This window comes from Ceratosolen solmsi, unplaced genomic scaffold, assembly GCF_000503995.2.
Source record: "Ceratosolen solmsi marchali unplaced genomic scaffold, CerSol_1.0 scaffold1, whole genome shotgun sequence".
Classification (NCBI taxonomy): Eukaryota; Metazoa; Arthropoda; class Insecta; order Hymenoptera; family Agaonidae; genus Ceratosolen; species Ceratosolen solmsi.
In genome coordinates this window covers 11,218,953-11,238,194 of record NW_011948415.1, presented here as the reverse complement: position 1 = coordinate 11,238,194, position 19,242 = coordinate 11,218,953, and the positions used below count along the sequence as shown (strand labels likewise).

Below are 19,242 nucleotides of genomic sequence, written 5' to 3'. Positions count from 1 at the left end.
AAACGTACATCCTATTTGCACGATCGTCCTTTCTCGTTCACGCGAATGTACGCGAATCATCGAAAGTTTCAAATTTCATTGCCGTGGCACGAACACGGCCAATCCATAAGTCGAGAGTATACGCGATTGTTTGACGAAAGTAGCGCTGGTAGGCAGCTTGCACGATCGCTCGACTTTTTACGCGCAAAACTCTTGTCCAAAGAATTTTTTAACTTATAATTTAACATTATACGTATGAAGGTATAAACGAACGGACAATATGATAAGTCGCGAAAAGCCAAAATAATCATTCATCCATTATAAGTCCATTAGACTTTCAAATAATCGACCACTCGCTTACGACAATTTGCCCCGAAATGCGACTGCGTTTCCTACGATAATGCACATTGGTTATGAAAATGCTGGCGATAGCAAAGTTGAGCCGAATGAAAGCTTTCGTGTGCTTCCATACTTTCAGCCGGCCCCGGGTCCTTACGACCACAGCGTCGACGAACGGGAACACACTGTCGACCAATGGAAGAAGCTCATCTACCAGGAGGTAATGGAGTACGAGACAAGCCACAATGCCGCCTCGGCCTCTCAGTCACCTGACACGGCCGGCTCCCGGTAGGCAATCGGCCGCTGAGACAAAATCCCTACTGGCACCGAGTAACACCATGTCCTCTCGCTCCTCGGCCACACGACCCGGCGCCCTTATATTATGCAAAATTACCAGTCCCACGTAATGTTTAAGGAGTCACTTGGACAAACCCGTAATCGTTATGTGTGTTCGCGACTCTTTGTCCGCTTCGCGTGTACAGTTTTAAAGGGAGACAGACGATGGCGCGGTTAAGGGGAGGATAGATCGCATTGGCGGCGATAATTTTTAACGCCGCGAGTCGCGCGGACGTCCTCTTCGCGATGTCTACATGACATTCGCTAGCCCCTGTTGAGCATTGCCACCGTTGCCATCGGTGCTCCCCTCCCCCGTGCATTAGCATGCAATTCTCTGCACATCCGTGTGATGATCGATGGTGGTGAAATGAGAATGAGGAAAGCGCCCATTGGATTCACAATTTCTAAGCTATAGTCCTACCATCGAAAGATCTCATCGCATATATGTGTCACTTTGTATATGTTATCATACACAAACACGCGCGTGCGTATATATATATATATATATATATATATATATATATAATATATAATGTGCGTGCGAGTGTACGCGCGTGTCTATATTTATACTGTTTCGCTCTAGACATGATTCATTTGAGATATAATGCATTTTTCTTCGACGATTCGTCGTTCGTTGTCCAGGAAGCACTTATTTTCAAACTTAAAATCTCCGTATTACTATAGATGGCAAATGAGAAAACACCTTTGGGTTACTTACCAATGATACAGATCTCAATTTTAAATGAAAATCAAAGACTTTTACTTCAACTAAGCCATGCAATCTCACATTGTATAACAATTATCGTTTATCGCTAATTACTACTCAAATTACCATTACCACTGCTACATAATAACTTACTTCGAGAATGATTATGGGAAATGATAAAAGTACAGCTAATAAAATATTGTAAGCTCCTGTATCGCGAAGCGAACAATGTAAATAATTTGAGAATGACACGAGTAATAATTATGCACCAGCATAAAGCTGATTTACTCCGATTTTTATAATAACGGAGACCGTAGGCTCAACTGAAATAATAATAATAAATAAATTAATTAATTAATTGCAAAAAAAAAAAATGATTATGAAACAGATAAGAATTAATAATGAAACACCCTGTATTTTTATACAAGCGAGTGTTTTCGATAAACCTACGTCCAAGTACATTAAAATAGTAAAAAGAGTCGGCTGGCGCGTGTAGATGTGATGGTTGAATTGCATTTTACGTCGTAAGTTGGCCGAATTCTACTGGATCTGCGCGCGTTTTCAGAGTTGTTCTATACCAGAAAATAAAGAAAGGGGGAAAAAAAATGAGCGATGAAAAGATGTAACTATTATGAAGACTCCATAATAATGTCGGCAACTTGCTACGCGCAAATCAGAATCGTAATCAAGCAGAAAAATATACTCGTTGAGAGTGTCTAGTCTCTGCATATCGTCGTGGTTCTATATAGTTATTTCAAATTTTTCTTGTGTCTTCGTAGAAAAATAATTTAAGCTCTACTTTCTTACCGTTTTCGTCTCTTTCTCTCTCTCTCTCTCTCTCTCTCTCTCTCTCTCTCTCTCTGTGCCCCCCCTCCCTCGCACACACCTACTATTCTTACTACACCTATTCTCTACTTATTACATTCAATATCTTTCTCCTCCCCTCCCGTCATCTTCCCATCCTCTTGCTTTATGTCTCTCTATCTATCTATCTATCTAGCTATCTATCTATATCTCTGTCTCTCTGTCTCTCTGTCTCTCTGTATCACGTACGCACTCACATGCACTCACTCTCATTTTTATTCTTAATTCATTCTATCTCATAAAATACAGGAGTGAAAAAAAATTTCATAAGAAACGTTTGAAAAATGAAAGATATGGGTTTTTGTCTAGTGCCATGAATTAATATGTTTTATTGTGAATTGAAGTTTAATTATAAACGAGGTTTTCAGAGCTATCACTCGAAAAAAGAAAATATAGTCAGCAGTGTTGAGACACGACATTCGTGTACCATCAACTGCCATTACAATTCCACATTTGTAAATATATGTCTATGTGTTTACACATAAATATGCACATATATATATATATATATATATATATATATATGTAATTCAAAAACTTAATTTTACTAGATAATGTTATGAATTGAAATAGACATTGCAATATTACTTTGCAGTAATTAAGTGTATTTAGCATATAGCCAAACAGGTAGATAAATAGTTAGCAATATAAAGTAACTATGTAGTTAAGCGGATTTAAAGAGAGAGAGAGAGAGAGAGAGAAAGTGAGAAGGGATTGCAGAGAGAAATAAAAAAATAAAAAATTTAAGTGCAAGATACCTTTAAAAAATGCGAAATAATACAAATCGTATAGCGCGACATTTGAAATGCGCTGCATAAATTGAATATTATAATTGTGCACGCTCGTGTACGTGCATAAGTGAGTGAATACGTGTTTGTGGGCGTGATTGTGTATACGGTAGTTAACTGCGATTAAGGAAGAATGAGCAAAATATAAACGATGCGAGCGTTAAATTTTTATTTTTCACGACGATAGTTATGTGAATATATCGCTACAGTCCGATCCAAATAATCAAGCTTTTGTAACACTCGATATAATAAAGTAATGATTATACCGCTAGTTGCGTAATTACCTAAATATATTTTTTGTCATCATTAAGCCACTTAAATATTTTAACTTAACATAATTATACGATTTCATTTTTCTTTCATAACGTCTTTGAATCTATACATTCTTCCTGTAATTGATTTTAATTTTTTATTCTTTTAAAATTGTGATCTAAATATGCAGCTGTATTACTGCTTTTTCATAATAATGATTATACTGATAATGATAATGATAATCATGATAATGATAATGATAATAATAATGATAACAATAACAATAACAATAATAATAATAATAATAATAATAATAATAATAATAATAATAATAATATAAATAATGGAGAACAACACCAAATGTTGACGAGTTTTGTAACTTTAGAGAATTTTTGTGTATTATGAAAGTACGATGATACATGCGTCCCGTAAAATCCAAAAGTAACAACTTCGATAGAAACATTCGATGTGTCCAACGCTTATTAATGCGTAATCGAATAAGATTCAACGCATCAACATATAAATTATTCGTGATCGACTCTTATTCAACAACAACAAAAAAATTACCAACAATAAAGAAAATCTTTTGCGAACAATTGAGATAATGAAAACAAGAGAATTGATTTATTTCCATGATTAATAAATAAATAGCACACGTCAGATACTCATTTATCCAACGAAGAGAATAATTAGACAATAATTTGGATCATTACTTTAATTCTTATAATTTTTATTAAACATTGACATTTTACAAGAATTGGTTCGTTTTCGTTTTATGCAAAAATCAACATATCGTGGCAGAAGTTGTACGGGAACACAATGGTCGTGTCGCACAGCCGCGCACAAAACATAACAAATCTCCGTTGAAAAATGATGTAAAATCAATTCGTTTACAATACGCTTCGATCGCAATACAGTACGTTCGCTCTCATCGAGCTTCATCACCACAATCACAGCACCGATAATAGCCGGCAAAAGCGGCCTACATTGAGTGTGAGCGCGTATGCCTTCATTTATCGAAGCACGCATTTGGCCGTTTACGCGGGGCTTCCGACCGCTTTGAGCGTGCCCTCCCCTTCTCAATACTTAAATCACCCAAAGCACCGCCCCCCCCCCCCCCCCCCATCCCACCCCAAACCCACCCACCCACCTCCTCCCAAACATCTCGTCGTCACTACTTTTGCCATTCCCCGTTTTCAGTGTTTTTGCGTTAGGAGCTCGCTGAACAAAAAAATCTACCAAGCTCGAGCAAAGACGCCCTACTGCTCGCGGAATGGGGAATGTACGCTAATATGGCTGGCTATACAATTGAGGACGAAATCGCCGGGAAGCAAAGCCTCGCGACTATTAATTTGAAAGCACTCGATTTTTATTTTACATCTCCCCTCTATTAAGAGACAATGAAGATTCTTACCTACGGTTTTGGCACGGTACTTCCTTTTTTTACTTTATATCTATCATACAGACTCATCATATAGCTAAAGTCGTTGTTTTCATTACATAATCTTGTCCTTAATTAAGATTATCGCTATAATATTATTAGGCGAAAGAAAAAAAGAAGAAGAAAGAGATAGAGAGAGAGAGAGAGAGAGAGAGAGAGAAACAAAACAATGTTTACAATAACAATAACAACTTAAGAGAAACAAAACTTAGGAATGGAAGAAAAAAAGGTATGTATGTACGCCGAGAACAAAAATGCATCGCTGCTTGGATTATTTATTCGAGGAGTCGTAATAGTGGGATAACTTGCAAGTAAGTTATAGCACCATGAAGTAAAAAAGGCGAAAGGCTCTGTAATTACATTTTTGAGGGCCTCCCTCAAAATCATCCCTCCTACATAATTTTCATCGTATTTCCGGCCACTCTCGCCATCCTCGTCTTCGTTTATTTCCTCTTGTTTAGCTTATTTATTTATTTATTTATTTTATTTTGTTTTGTTTTGTTTTGTTGCTGTTCTTCTGTTTCAGCAGACTCGTATGTAGAATTTCTCTACAATTGGATCGATCGGGACTCACTTAAAACGACGTCGAATTTTCCGCGAGTTTACCCGACGATCCATGGTAGCCATCAGCTGGGCTGTGTGGGTGGCGTCAGATGAACGAGAAACCAAGTGTAGAGCTTGGGCTTCTTTTTCACCAAAACCTCGTATTGGAGATTGTTAAGGCCATCCGACAGGAATCTCTTCTTGCCCGTCTTTAGAAATTCATACCTACAATTGCGACAGAAACAGTCCCCATTATTTCAATTGATGCTTTACAACCAAATATATTAATAACTAAATCACTATATTATATTTGGTCGTAAAATTACATTATTCTTTAAACTTTAAATTGTCGATTAGTTAATTCAATGGAAATAAGCCATAATTCTTCTAATATTTTTTTTAAAAAAAAAAAAAAAAAAAAAAAAATTATTTTCATATCCATCAATATATTTATCGATTGTGAGAAAGTCCCTGTGTACTATATATGCGTATTATTAAAAATTTAATTCTAATTTTTGCTTACGGTTCGATAGCTACATTAATTACTTATTACTTTGAAATTACTTGGAAATTACTTATCGATTGTTATAATATTTTTTAAGACAATAAAGACTTTTCAATTATAAATAAATGATTCACGATTCGAAAATTTCTACTTTAATTTATTTTTATTCGTTTTTCCATTATGGAGTTCCAAAGGATCGGTCATTAAAATAGCTACTTAGGGTTACTACAATTGAACAAACATCAAACATTTCAATATTTATTGTAACTATGAAGATTATTTGTCGTACGAATGGAAAAATATCAAATATTGTTGAATAAAATATAACGTCTGTAATATTGCGTTCACGAGTGTTCATAAAAAATTTAATTTTAATGATTTATAACCGTAAGTGCTAAAAAGAAAAATGTATGTTCCGTTTCTCCATTAAAAATTTCGCTATTAAATATAGACAAATTAGTGTACAAACCAGGATAAGATTCTACTAGAATTAATTGCTTATAACAATGTTATTTTTCAAAGTGCCTCTAACCTATCAACTATATACTCATAAAATTTCACGTATTAGAAAATTATATTTAGCAATGTAAGACGCTCCTCAAAATTACTCCGTGTATCATTTTGCAAAATTTATGCGCATTTAAATATAAACATCCCATAATTAATATGAGCGTCTTAACGACTAAAGGCAATTATCACTACGCGTATGAAAATTTCAACCTCACATCACAATGAAATAAACAAGACCCCCGATGCTTTAGTAGCCTATAAAGTAATTTATGACTCTATGCTTTCACAATATAATGTTCCTACTTTCGCTGCGAAACACTGTCCAAAACCCACATTATTCTAATGCGAATGAAATGCAATTTATAGCGCGCATCTTGGCTTGGTCGCTCGCATTGGCGTCGGAAAGCTCAAAATACGCTGTTTTTCGGCTTTACGAGAGAAACGCACAGTCATGGAAAATATTTGAATTATGAAACGAGAACGTCGACGAGACAACTCATTCATGTGTCCAAAGACAAAGTATTCGCACAACTGTATCTCACTATTCTGACGGAATTCACAGTAATTGCGATGCGATCCGCTACGGTACGCGAGCAACAAAATAATAATAATAAACGAGAAAATATCTGTTTAAGCGGATTAGATAGATGTAACCGACACATGTCGTGATAAAATGCTATTGGGCGGATTTGTAAATTGCAGTTTGTATTGTCCCGGTAAGACACGAGTCCTCATTATTTTAGTGGAAAGAAAAAAAATCTGCACTAACGGACATATTTTTTACTCGTGACAGTTGAAAAGGTACGTTGGGTTACGTATAATATTCGGTGAGTCCGATTAATTTTGCGTGTTCGATAGCGGCTGTAGGTCAAGTCGCTACGTCAAGTACGACTTTCGAATAATTTGGGAAAATTAATGACCGCGAGGGCATGCTTGGGACTCAGCATTGTCATCACTGTCTCGCGAGAGACCAAAGACAGCCGGATCGAGGAAAAGCTTCGTTCGGCAAAATCAAGCGGATGCCCGAGGACGATTTCCGCTGTTAAACCGACAAGTTTTACCTACGATGAGGAGTCGAGAGCCGCATTTGATAAACTTTTGAAACTTGTCGTCATTCCTCTCCCATCCTCTCCCATCCGCCCACCAAAAACCTATGCGATTTACGAAAGCTTATAAATAACAAAGTGACGTTTAGAAAAAGGCTACACTTTAATGTCCATAAGGAAAATTTTATGCCGCTAATGAGTCGATAAATTTGCTTTTAAACAATCATTATTCCCCGTACGTTTTTATATGAAATAGTTGCGATTAGATTGATTGTCTGTGACGGGAAATTAAGAGGTGGCGATTATTTAAAATTAACTTGCAATAACAAAAAGGTGGAAACGGTAATACTTGACGTGTAATTGCTCCTATTATTATTAACGATCGACTGACATTAGACGAGGATGAAACTTCACATTTATTATTTATAAGATACGCTTTATTTAGTATCAGTTTGAATGTGGGATTAGATCGGCGGACGCTGGAATAGCAATTTACAAAAGGTCTAGTTATCGTGGAAGAAAATTTACTTAAGCACACCGCAACCGGATTGATCAAGTCCTCGACGACAATACGTGTTTATAACGTTAAATACGCGCAATCGCTTCTTACCAGCATCTCAGTACCAAATAGCAATTGAGATTTTCTTTAAATTGCTCGTAATCAATGAAATCGAGAATAAATATTGCTTAGCAAATAATAATTCCATTGTTAAAAGTTGGCATGAAAGTTGTTGCGAATTATTATTAATGTACCTATCGACGTCGTCCAAGCGCGTTAAACTTTCTTTCTTTCTTTCCGACGGATTTTGATTTTCTACATCGTGGATTCTCGTATTACGCCAAGGTAAAACGATTTAATAATTTAATAAACGGCGCCACATTCAACCCACAATTCCACAATTATAAAGCGCATTAAATGTAAAAGGAGCATACGGAACAATGAAATTTTATTTAGTGTCGGTTGTTGGGAAAAAAAAAAAAAAAAAAAAAAAAAAAAAAAAAAAAGTCTCGAAAAACAAAAGACTCTTTATCTTTCTTTTTTTTTATTCCTTTCATAAAAGACCGATCTCTCTTGACCTTGATTGGAATTGGTTATTGAAGAAATTTCCTTCCGTGCGACAAAGTCTATCGTCGCGATGACAAAAAGGCTCGTGGCTACAATACCCAAGTAGAAAAAGCGACTCCGAAGTCGAGGATCGCCAAGAGTGACTCACCGCTTGGGGTTCGCCTTCTCCTTCTTGTGCATCAGCATCTTGTAGCGTGCGATATTGGCCGAGTAGCGGGAGATGTGGAGGCCCCGGGCCTTGATTCGGTTCGCCATGTCATCGTCCTCGCCGCCCCAGCCCCAGAAGACGTTGCTGAAGCCATTCACCAGACGGAAGTGCTCAGTCGTCATGGCGGAAACGCCGCCGAAAAGGTCGTTGTACGGTAGCCTGCGCGCGCATTATTTGTTCATTAATCTGCGTGAATGTGGAAAAAGCTCGGCGGCTCGAGCCAGCCGAGCCTTTTACGTTATATAGCGATAGCGGCGAGCACGCGATATCCTCGATATGTCACTGTGCTAATTAATAGCTACGGAAAAAATTTAATAGCCGACTGACCGATCGACCGACCGACCGACCGACCGACCGATCGACAAGGTCAATAATATATTCGAGGCTTCCTACGGGCCACGTGAATCGCCATTAAAATTAAAAATTACCTCACATATGCGTACGTTCTTATGCGCCGAACAAACGCGACAATGCGTACGTCAAATACATAAATAAGCCGAAATAACGAGATGCGTGAGCGATTTGAAATTCAAACTCCGATTGATAAATGCCGAATGGAACGAGCGGGACGATTAATGGAACAATAGCCCCTGCCACGATCAACATCGACAATTACAACAACGACCGCAAAAAATAATCTCACGAAGAATTTATGGAGCGCGCAGGAATTGTGGTCTACGGGGCCGATGCAATTAATTAATCGGCAAAGGAGCGAAGGACGCTCGAATCGCGTGTTCTCTAAAAACCAAATCCGCAATGTGCAGCGTTTGTTAATATATCAATGTTGCAAAAAAAAAAAAAAAAAGAAGAAAAAAAGAAGGAAAAAAGTACGCCCGTCAAAGTATCAGATGCTCTGCTTGTTGGTCAATACCAATAACGGTGGACAAAACTTTCGCTTCGATAAGGTGATTGCGTCGGTCGCTAAGGCGGATTCGACGCGGGATTCGAGATAATCGAAAGTGCTAATAAGCAGAAGAGCATCAGGGCGAGACGCGAGCGATCGAACGAAAATTCCACTTCTACGTCGGGTTAGCGCGCCGTTTCCGCTCGCTCGTCTATGGGAAGGATTTACTCGCCTGTAGAGGAATTTATCGACAGCCACTGACATGTGGCGAGGCTGTTCCGGGCACGTGTACAAGTTCCTGTCGTCCTCGGGTAGTAGATCCACGTCGTGGAAGACGAAGCAGTCGAACGGCCGCTCCTTCAGCGCCTCCACATAGCCGACGTTCATGAGCATCGCCCGGTTGAATTGCCAAGTACCTGGGATGAAAATAAGTCGGTCGATAAGTCTCTATTAGCGCTAAGTCTGTGCCCCAGGCGACATTTACCTCGTTTCGCTCTGCCTGGGCATTATATATAAAACGCAGGGGCGCGCTGAATTGTGTCGTATGTGTATTTGCGCTTTCATGCATACATCATTCCTGTCTCAACGTTTATATATATATATATATATATATATATATATATATATATGCGTACACATATGGGGCACGGCAGTAGCACGACAACGAATAATTTCACGCCTCGGTCTTTTTATAAGCCAGAGCTTGTATAATCTGCCGATGTCCATAGTACTTTCATCGTCCGATTCATGGAAGCGAGTCGCGGCTCGAATGGATCGAGCCAATTACTCTTTGATGCATTAAAAATATCAACTTTCTTCGGCTTATCTCCTTTTTGCTATTGGCAATTTCAGTCAGACAACGCGTCATATCCGCCCCCTTCGGCTCCTCCTCATTTTCCCGCGATTATTACTTTTTCTCTTTGACGAATAATTAACGTCGCACGCGTACGCGCGCACACCCTTGGACACATGCCCCTCTGCTCGGCATTATTATATTTGCTAATAATAAACGCCAACTGCTAATGAGTTTCCAATGTATTCCCTCGAATTACATAATATGGGCCTCACGGAGACGCTTGGCGGTGTGATTAACAACTTTTTCTTGGATTAATCTCTGTTCTTTATTTAAAAGTTACGTTACGGCCGTGAGATTTAAGGTAGACCGAACCTTAGGAATATTAATTCGCATTCGACACTTGCGATGCGCCATTAACAATACATGGTAGTGCTACCATTTACCAACGAATTTTACATCGAAAATACCATAGGTGACAATTTTTGAAAATTGAACAGAAAATGTAAGCAATGTTCCTTGTTAATTTTATTGGACACGATAGTTGCACTTTTCATTGTTCAACGCGAACAATCCGTGACTTAAAACTATTGCACCAGTGGTTTATTGCGAAGCAAGTGACCGCTAGAGCTTTTATAAACATTATATAAATGATAATTTTCACATCGATATCGTGACAATTATTTACTTATTATTAGGCAAACTTTACTTTATCATCGAAAGGTTAAATCATCCTATGATTGTCATGATTATGGTATCACACAAAGATAACAGAAGCAATCGCTAAACAAAAAATAATATATATATATATATATATATATATATATACTCTTTTAACCGTTTAAAATGTGAAAATTAAACGACCATTGACAGACTAGCCGATATTCTACAGCATTAAAATATATTATTTTTTATTTTCGTTATCTTTATTTCAGCAATGAGAGCATTTAGAAAGTTAACATTAGCTTCATGGCTTCACGAACACATTAACATTGTCGAGTCATTCATTGCGAAGAAGAAAAAATGTACGCGCAACGCGCATGTGCGCCTCTGCTAAATAAAGGAATTGTTTGCGTAGAAAAAAAAACACAAATAACAAGGTAATTCATTTGGGAAAAACTTTTTCTTTATGGAGCAAAAGTTTATTAAATATTTGCTTAGGTAACGACTGGCTGACCTCGCCGAGACTGCATTCTCTTGCCGTTTCAAGGAATCGCACTCTACGCACTTGTACGCGATACGATTCCTCCTACTCCCATTATTTATTTATCGAATCCAATGTACAAGCTTTGTCGTTCGCCATAAAAAAAGAAAAGAAAAGAAAAAGAACAAAAAGACTATACGTGCCCGATTATATCCGCCCCTCATCTTCTCCGCTCCCCGCCAATCCACGAGACACACTATCCGCACAGACCGGAGATTAGGCGTGGAGAGTCACGAAAGCCGACGTTGTTCCCACATTTCGTTATCTCGTTCATTGCGCAAGATAAAAAAAAAAAAAAAGAAAAAAAAAGGAAAATGTGGCAAAGTACTTAAAGCGCCGATAGCGACTTGGGCCACTGGCGCTCCCATCCACTCGTCCGAGCCAAAAAGCACACCTACCCTCCTGCTCGACGACGAAGATCTGGTAATCGATCTGCTGGCGTAGCAGCATCGGGTGCAGATTGTAGAGCAGGGTCATGAGGTGTTGGAAGCGGTCCCGGAAGGGGACGACGATGGCCACGCGATAGCGGGCGATGCAGCTCTCTGGCAAGCCCCGACCGCCTAGCTTCACCTTGGCGAAAGCCCGCTCCATGGCTGCGAGGTCCGGGGGTGTTTTGCTCACCGTCATCGGGCCCACTATTGACAATCGACAGTTGACAATCGTTAGTTCCTGACTATCTGAGTATCCGATGGGATAGGGGTATGTTTGAGGTGGATTGGGTAGAGAGACTCGCCCTCCCATCGTTTTCTCCGGCAATGAAAATCCAATGACAAATATCGAAATCCCATAGCTGTCGCGCGTCCCGCAACAGAATCGCACGCTTCGTTCGATCAAAGTACGTAATCGAGCGAACGACCCGGCGTACCGTAATTACAAAGACCTGGGGGGAAGGGGGAACAAATTTCTTTAGAATTCGCAAACTTTATGCAAATCCATTATGTAATTACGAATATCGAGGAGTGTGGCATTTTTTCGTCATTAAGGCATCGCAGTTGTTATTATCAATGCTTTTCATTAGGCGTCTGTACGCATGAAGTAATTATATTTGCGAAAATTTTTTATCGCAGATTTATGCCGAGCCGAGCATTCTCGTTCGCCTCTCCCGCGAATCCATTCATATCGCGTGTAAGCGAGCTACTAAATAAATATTGACTTTGCATCGACATATTTGCGTGAAACTATATATTCATACGCGTTAATCCTTATTAATGCAATCTCCCAGATTAAATTTTAATTGCTTGATTAATTATTTTTCAATTAATTATTCCTTTAGTGATGGACGTTCATTGGCGCAATGAATTAACCGAAATGGCTCTAACGACAATATTCTCGCTCAATTTAACATTTTATTTACTGAAATTTAATAACTATAAGCACACCTACGCGGGCAAATACACTTTACGTATTATGCCTAATAATTTATTTATTTAGATTAGGTAAGTTTTAATAATGATTTACGGATTAACGCTATTAATGCAATATGCATATACAAATACATGAAAAGTACGAGATTTATTATAAGACAGTGATTGAGGAAAAATCTATTAAAAATTTTCATATATATGATGACTCTACGTCTGCTTACCGTTTTATTTTCTTCTTTCTTTTTTACATTTAATCTTGTATTGAATAACATATAGAAAAAAGTTTTTACATCATTTTTTTTTTTATTATTATTTATAAAAATTTAAGGTTTCGATATTTCGAGCGTGTAATATATGTTGTATTGAGAAAATGAGGAAAAAGAAAGATATATCTAACCTTATTGGCAAATTATAGAACTGATGAAAATTGATTTATTTATTATTGTTTGTTTGTTTGTTTGAAATGATGAATAATGACGGGCATGGTCATGTAATAATAAATGATTGATAAATGATTTTGATCAAAGAAATTAATTTCATTTGAATGAGTATTTTGTTGAACGATAAATCGACCTTGAACATTGAGCTTGAAAGCGCATGAAATAAATACATGTTTTTTAAGAAAATTTGAAAAATCCGTATCAATGCTGATCGATGAAATATCTTTATTAACGAAAAACAATCGCCCATTAGCTTGTACTTTATTGGTAAAAATCCTGTATGGACATATAAAAGAAAGAGAGAGAGAGAGAGAGAGAGGGAGAGAGAGAGAGAGAGAGAGAGAGAGAGAAAACATGTACGTCTTATTAAGGCAAGACCGTACTAATATAAGTTCCAGGCAATTTGCGGGATCAGAAATTCTTCGAGGAAATCCTGGAGTAACAGGTTGACAATTCATAACCATCGGCCTGCAGTACGTTACTTACAATATTTTCAACATTAGAATCGAACGCTCGGCTGGCGATTTGTTAATTTCGCCGACGATCTTAAATGACTTTAAATGATGTTAAATGATTTTAAATGTATGGGTCGAGTAGGCAATAGTGCGAGCCAAGCACGTAGCCGAAGAATAAACGACACTGTGATTGAGGCGGCAGTGTCGATAATAGAGAAACAGGTGAATTATTATTATTATTACCTAGATTCGGCGGTACTAGCGGGCAGCGATTAAGGTCGTGAGGCGTCGGGGCCTCGAGGATTGGCGATGTCGTTGAGGAAGCGCTCGTATTCCTTATTCGTAGGGCCACGTCCTCCTGCTGTTGCTGTTGCTGTTGCTGTTGCTGCTGCTGCTGGAATATCATCACCAAGGATGAATTGTCCCTCGGTCCCGTAGAGGAATAATTGCCAACGGGCGTAAGGGTGCTGAGGAGGTTTGCGTTGCTCGAATTCACAACGGGGGCGACACTGCCGTCGCTACCCGGGACCTCGTCTTCCACCTCGTCGACGCTCGTTGCCGTCGCTGGTCCGTATATTACGAAGGCCCGCTGAGGTGGCGGTCTGCGACACGCAACGTAACAATACCATAAAGACAAACTGTTTTTATCCTCGTATGAATTATATCGTTTTGTTTTGTTTTGTTGTTTTGTTGTTTTGTTGTTTGTTTTGTTTTGTTGTTTTGTTGTTTTGTTGTTTTGTTGTTTTGTTGTTTTGTTGTTTTGTTGTTTTGTCACGATGCCGTACTTGACTCTACGAGCGACCAAATACTCGTATTGGCCAGCTTCAACCAGCTGCCGCCCCTATAATAATTTTTTTTTTTTTTTTTTTTTTTTCCCCACATAATGCTCGAATTCGCGACTTGTTTCCGTCTTTTATCTATTCCAGACTTTTCATCTAGCGAGACTTATTTACTTAAAGCGTACTGCTATTGGACATCGATGCTCTTTAAATTATATATTTTCTATATTATTTTCATATAATGTAGTCAATCGATATTATACAAGACGTGCACGTTGGTATTTTTCCTATTTTGCCGATAATAACGACCTAAAATATATTCTTTTTTGCTTACAACTACGCTGTACGTTTAAGATGTAAATTTCCTTTATTGGACGAAATTTTTCCTTAAGAAATTATTGTTTTCTTAATGATTTATTAGAATAGTATCCAAGTTAATGTGAATTTTGTGTATCAATTTTAATGACTATTTAGTTATGCTGGTAATTAATATTTAATAGAAATAATAAATACTTCATAAATACACGCCTTAGTTCGTCATTTTCATTATATAAAAAACTAATAAAATATAAATAATCGTTAAGGTAATAAAAGAATTTTTGTAACTTTTAATTCTATTATTTTATAAGCTTTTTTTATTATTATTTTATTGCACAATTATGTCATTATTCTACGTTGGAAATAATTATAAATAAACAAAACCGTATATTTTCACATTCAAATATAATTGCAATGACAGATTGGAAATTTACATCTTAAAAATGTATGTACTTTTGTAATGAATGTATTTTCGTAAAGAAATACGTAATTAAAATAAAATATATCACATCATAATCGTATATTTCGAGATACCAAATAAAACAAAATTGCATCGAATTAATGACGCGTGCAATAATTAAATCGTTAAAACGAATATTTAATATTTATATAATTGCATCAATATTTTATACGAAAGTGTCAAGCGAGAGACAACTGTATTCTTACATAAATATGTTAGAAAATATTTCCAGATACGTGTTCACAGTCTAAACGTAATTACAGAAAAAGGGCGTCACAGCTTTATTGCAAAATCTTTTTGTAAAAAATTCCATATAAATGCAAAAACAAAAGTAAATGTTATAAAATGTTACTCTTGTGTCAATTTGCTAATAATCTATTAAATAAAAAAAAAAAAAAAACTTACAAATGTAAATGGAAAATTTATATTGTGAATTATATTTCAATCGCTACAAATTCTTATTGTCCAAATTTACAATTATTGATTTACATAAAATAAATAACAATGAAAAAATGACAAACTTTTCGCATTTTTCATGCAACCACATTTAAAATTTTATAAAGTAATTGTATTTACGACGGCAGCACTAATCGTGTACTATAATTGACTATAAATTTAATTAACTGTAGGTTGTCAAATATTGTTTTAATACATTATGCTATTACCGACTATTTGTACCAACAACTTAAAAATAAATCGCTAATGTCTTAAATTACTACAAAATAACTGTTAATATTTATAACTGCTGAAACTAAGTTATAACTAATCCATTTCAATATTGTTAATTTCTTTTCTTTTTTTTCTTTTTTTTCTTTTTTTTTTTTTTTTTTTTTCATTTACCTTGCAAATGCATAAAATTCAAATGTTTATTAATACATTTTATTTATTATTATTTTTTGCATTTCTTTTTTGTTTTTTGTTTTTCTTTGCCAGGTTGACATTGTAATTTTACAGTTTAAAATGGCCTATAAATCTCCGATATCATTCATTATTAGCCGTCTAATACAAAATTTCTTAATCTTTAACGTTTTTACACAATTGGCAAATTGTCTGTTATGTAAGATCTTGTTGAGTGAGAGAACATATACTTCTTCTATATATTAAAAATTTTCATATAAAATTTTCATTAATATTTTAAAATATTGTATTGTCTTTGTTCCTCTTTCAAATCGCATATTGTAATTTAGATTTTCTTATAACATGTATTTCATTGGATTTGCGGACGTGAAACAAGAAAATGAAACAATCTGATCATGCTGTCTTTGTGACCTTGGATAGTTTAGCTTAAAAAAAATAATTGTTGTACATTAAAAGGACTCGCAGCTTCATAAATTATAAGACAAAATTTGCAACTGTAGTTGAGCGTGGAATTATTCTGAATTTGAAAATTATTAAATTACTCGTGAGATACGCCTTTAAGAAGAATTAATATTTTAACGATTAATATGTTAAATTTCTTGTGCAAAAATATTTGTGCTTTTAGAATTGTAAAATTTTGCTCCTGATGAAATTCACATTTATTATTAAATAACGCGTGTCACTTATATTTTTCAATCGAGCGTAATTCTAAATGAAAGTGGAAAATCTTGTGATTGCAGAGTAATAGTTTTTTTTTTTTTTTTGTTTTTTTTTGTTTTTTTTTTTTTTTTTTTTTTTTTTGTTTTTTTTTTTAAATATTATTGAGAATAGAAAAAAAAACTAAAAGATACGTAAGATATAATAATATCAATAAATTAAACGTTTTTATTTTATTAATCGTATAATTTAATATCTTCGATATATTTTAATAGAAATGTCTAGTCTCTTAATGTAACAAAGTTATCACCTTCCAAAGCTACATTTAATAGGGGATAGTCATGACCTCATTATACTCTAATATATAAGATTTTAAGATACAGTATTAGTCAATACTGAAAAAGTTTTCTTACAAATATTCCAAGATATTTATTGTCATTGTTGTTGTTGTTTTTGTTGTTGTTGTTGTTGTTGGGATGTACGGTAATACAATTTATACATTATATAATAGAATTCCTGGTACTACACCTTTTGCAAAAAATTTTTGTATAATTATTAATAATGTACTCAATGAACTAGCTTTTCATATATACTTTAAATAAACAAATAAATAAATAAATAAATATATATATATATATATATATATACTTATATGTAATTTACTTTAGTACTTAATATTAATTAAGATTATTTTTATATCATTAGACGTTATTCTTATATCCATTTATAATGTAAATTATGGAAATTAACGGAATGATTTGAGATTATTTTAAATTCTCAAGTTTTAGTAAAAATGCTAATTTTGCACTTGTTCATATTGTAAAATAACATTTTCCTCTGCTATTACTTCAAAGAGAATTTAACAATAATATATTTATAATACAGCTAAGAAAATAGTAACTCCAGCTGTTGGAATACGATAAGGTAAAATCAACGTCTGCCCACTAGCAGTTTATTATAGTTCCAATTCAAAGTTTACTACACGCGTGAAATAAATAAATTGATTTACAAAAGCCATTAACCCATTATTTACTGAACATATTTGTTAAGAAGACTTTTAATACTAATGTATTTAAAAAGTGAATTTAATTATTATATTATCAAATAGACGTTTTTACTGCGCGTCAATTATTGAACAGAATGAATTATCGATTATGGTGTATATAAAATTTTTTCCACTCCGTAGTAAACAAACTAGCTATGAATTATTGTTATTGCCCTCTTTATTGTTTTTGTTTTTTGTTTTTTTTTCGTTTTTTGTTTTTTGTTTTACTGTTTCCTAAAATTTCCATGTCTTTTGGGCCATTAAAGGATTAATGAAAATAATGATAACAACCCCAACAACAGCAACGACAACAACAACAACAACAACAACAACAACAACAACAACAACAACAACAACAATAATAATAATACAAGAAAGAAAGAAACGGAATAAAGTACAATACTATCGTCAACGAATGATTTAAATCTTTGAAAATCTATATATCTTGACATCGATAGGTAGAGGGTAGGGATTTTCTTTATTGTCAAAATATTTCTGTTCCGAGTTCCCGATAGCAGCTTACGATAGGTAATAAAACGTATTTCATCGATATTTAACTCAAATCTTAGAGATTACAAATGTAATTCTCAGGCGACTGTAACTAACTGGAGGGGAAAAAAAGTAAAACGAAAAAAAAAAAGAAAACCTCGAATGCAATCGGCAAATATCCAGCCATTGGCTTCGAGTGTAATATATATTTTTCGAACATATAAAGCGTAAATTTGCTTTTCAATCGACGATGTTTAAAGTATTACATTTTTTCACTTTCGTTTTTCTCTTTCGTTAACTACTTTTATCATCAACGAGCGCACCAATGGCTCGAACCTAGTATAATTATGTCGCAATGGGCGACGAAATAAGGAGGAAGGGAATATATTCGCAATCGTAGATCGCCTGCCAATAAAGCATCGTTCTCTCCCCGGGATTACGAGACAAAGACACGCACCTGGTGCCCGCGTCCCTTCCACCAGCTCCTTCACCAATCCCAAAGCCAATAGTCGCACGAGGCTTTGGGCAAGGATCGGGCAGCGCATACTGACCGACTAGTGTTGATGGCGAATATCGTCTCGATCGATCGGCGGTCGAAGGCTCCGCTGAGGTACTGCAGGGCGATGAGCACGAAGACGATGCAGGCGATAGCCTTATAGACGTGGGCCCGGTGCCACGGAGCGGCCACGGCTGCGGCCACAGTCATCGCATCCACGTGACACCGTAACCATGACTGGGGCTCCCGTGGTCTCGGCTCTCCCTCGTGGACGGCCAGACGTCGGGCGCCGCCGGCGTCGGCGCGCCAACGGCACCTGCCTCCCGCCCCACGCGCGCCACACCGGCCTCACGAACTGCCAACACACAAGCACAGCCACCACTTATTAGCGCTCCTCGATGTCGACCTCGGCACCGCGTGCAACGCCTCGAGCACCGCCACGACTCGCTTCGTCCAG

The 19,242-nt window shown here is 36.2% G+C and overlaps 2 protein-coding genes across 2 annotated transcripts in view; one reads left to right on the top strand and one right to left on the bottom strand.

Annotated features, from left to right (window-relative positions):
* Nucleotides 1-666, top strand: part of bsk (mitogen-activated protein kinase dJNK) — a 7,824-nt gene extending 7,158 nt beyond the window's left edge. The window contains exon 7 of the mRNA XM_011507958.1: nt 458-666. Within this exon, the coding sequence (XP_011506260.1) occupies nt 458-610 (153 nt within the window). The 3' untranslated portion in view covers nt 611-666. The remainder of the gene's footprint in view (nt 1-457) is intronic.
* Nucleotides 667-5,223: 4,557 nt separating this feature from the next.
* Nucleotides 5,224-19,173, bottom strand: LOC105368829 (beta-1,4-N-acetylgalactosaminyltransferase bre-4). Its single transcript, XM_011507957.1, has 6 exons — nt 18,841-19,173; nt 13,927-14,285; nt 11,823-12,059; nt 9,660-9,843; nt 8,524-8,742; nt 5,224-5,473 (listed from the first exon to the last, which is right to left on the bottom strand). The coding sequence occupies exons 1-6, from the start codon at nt 18,993-18,995 to the stop codon at nt 5,332-5,334; spliced, it is 1,296 nt and encodes a 431-aa protein (XP_011506259.1). The 5' UTR covers nt 18,996-19,173; the 3' UTR covers nt 5,224-5,331.
* Nucleotides 19,174-19,242: the final 69 nt, after the last annotated feature.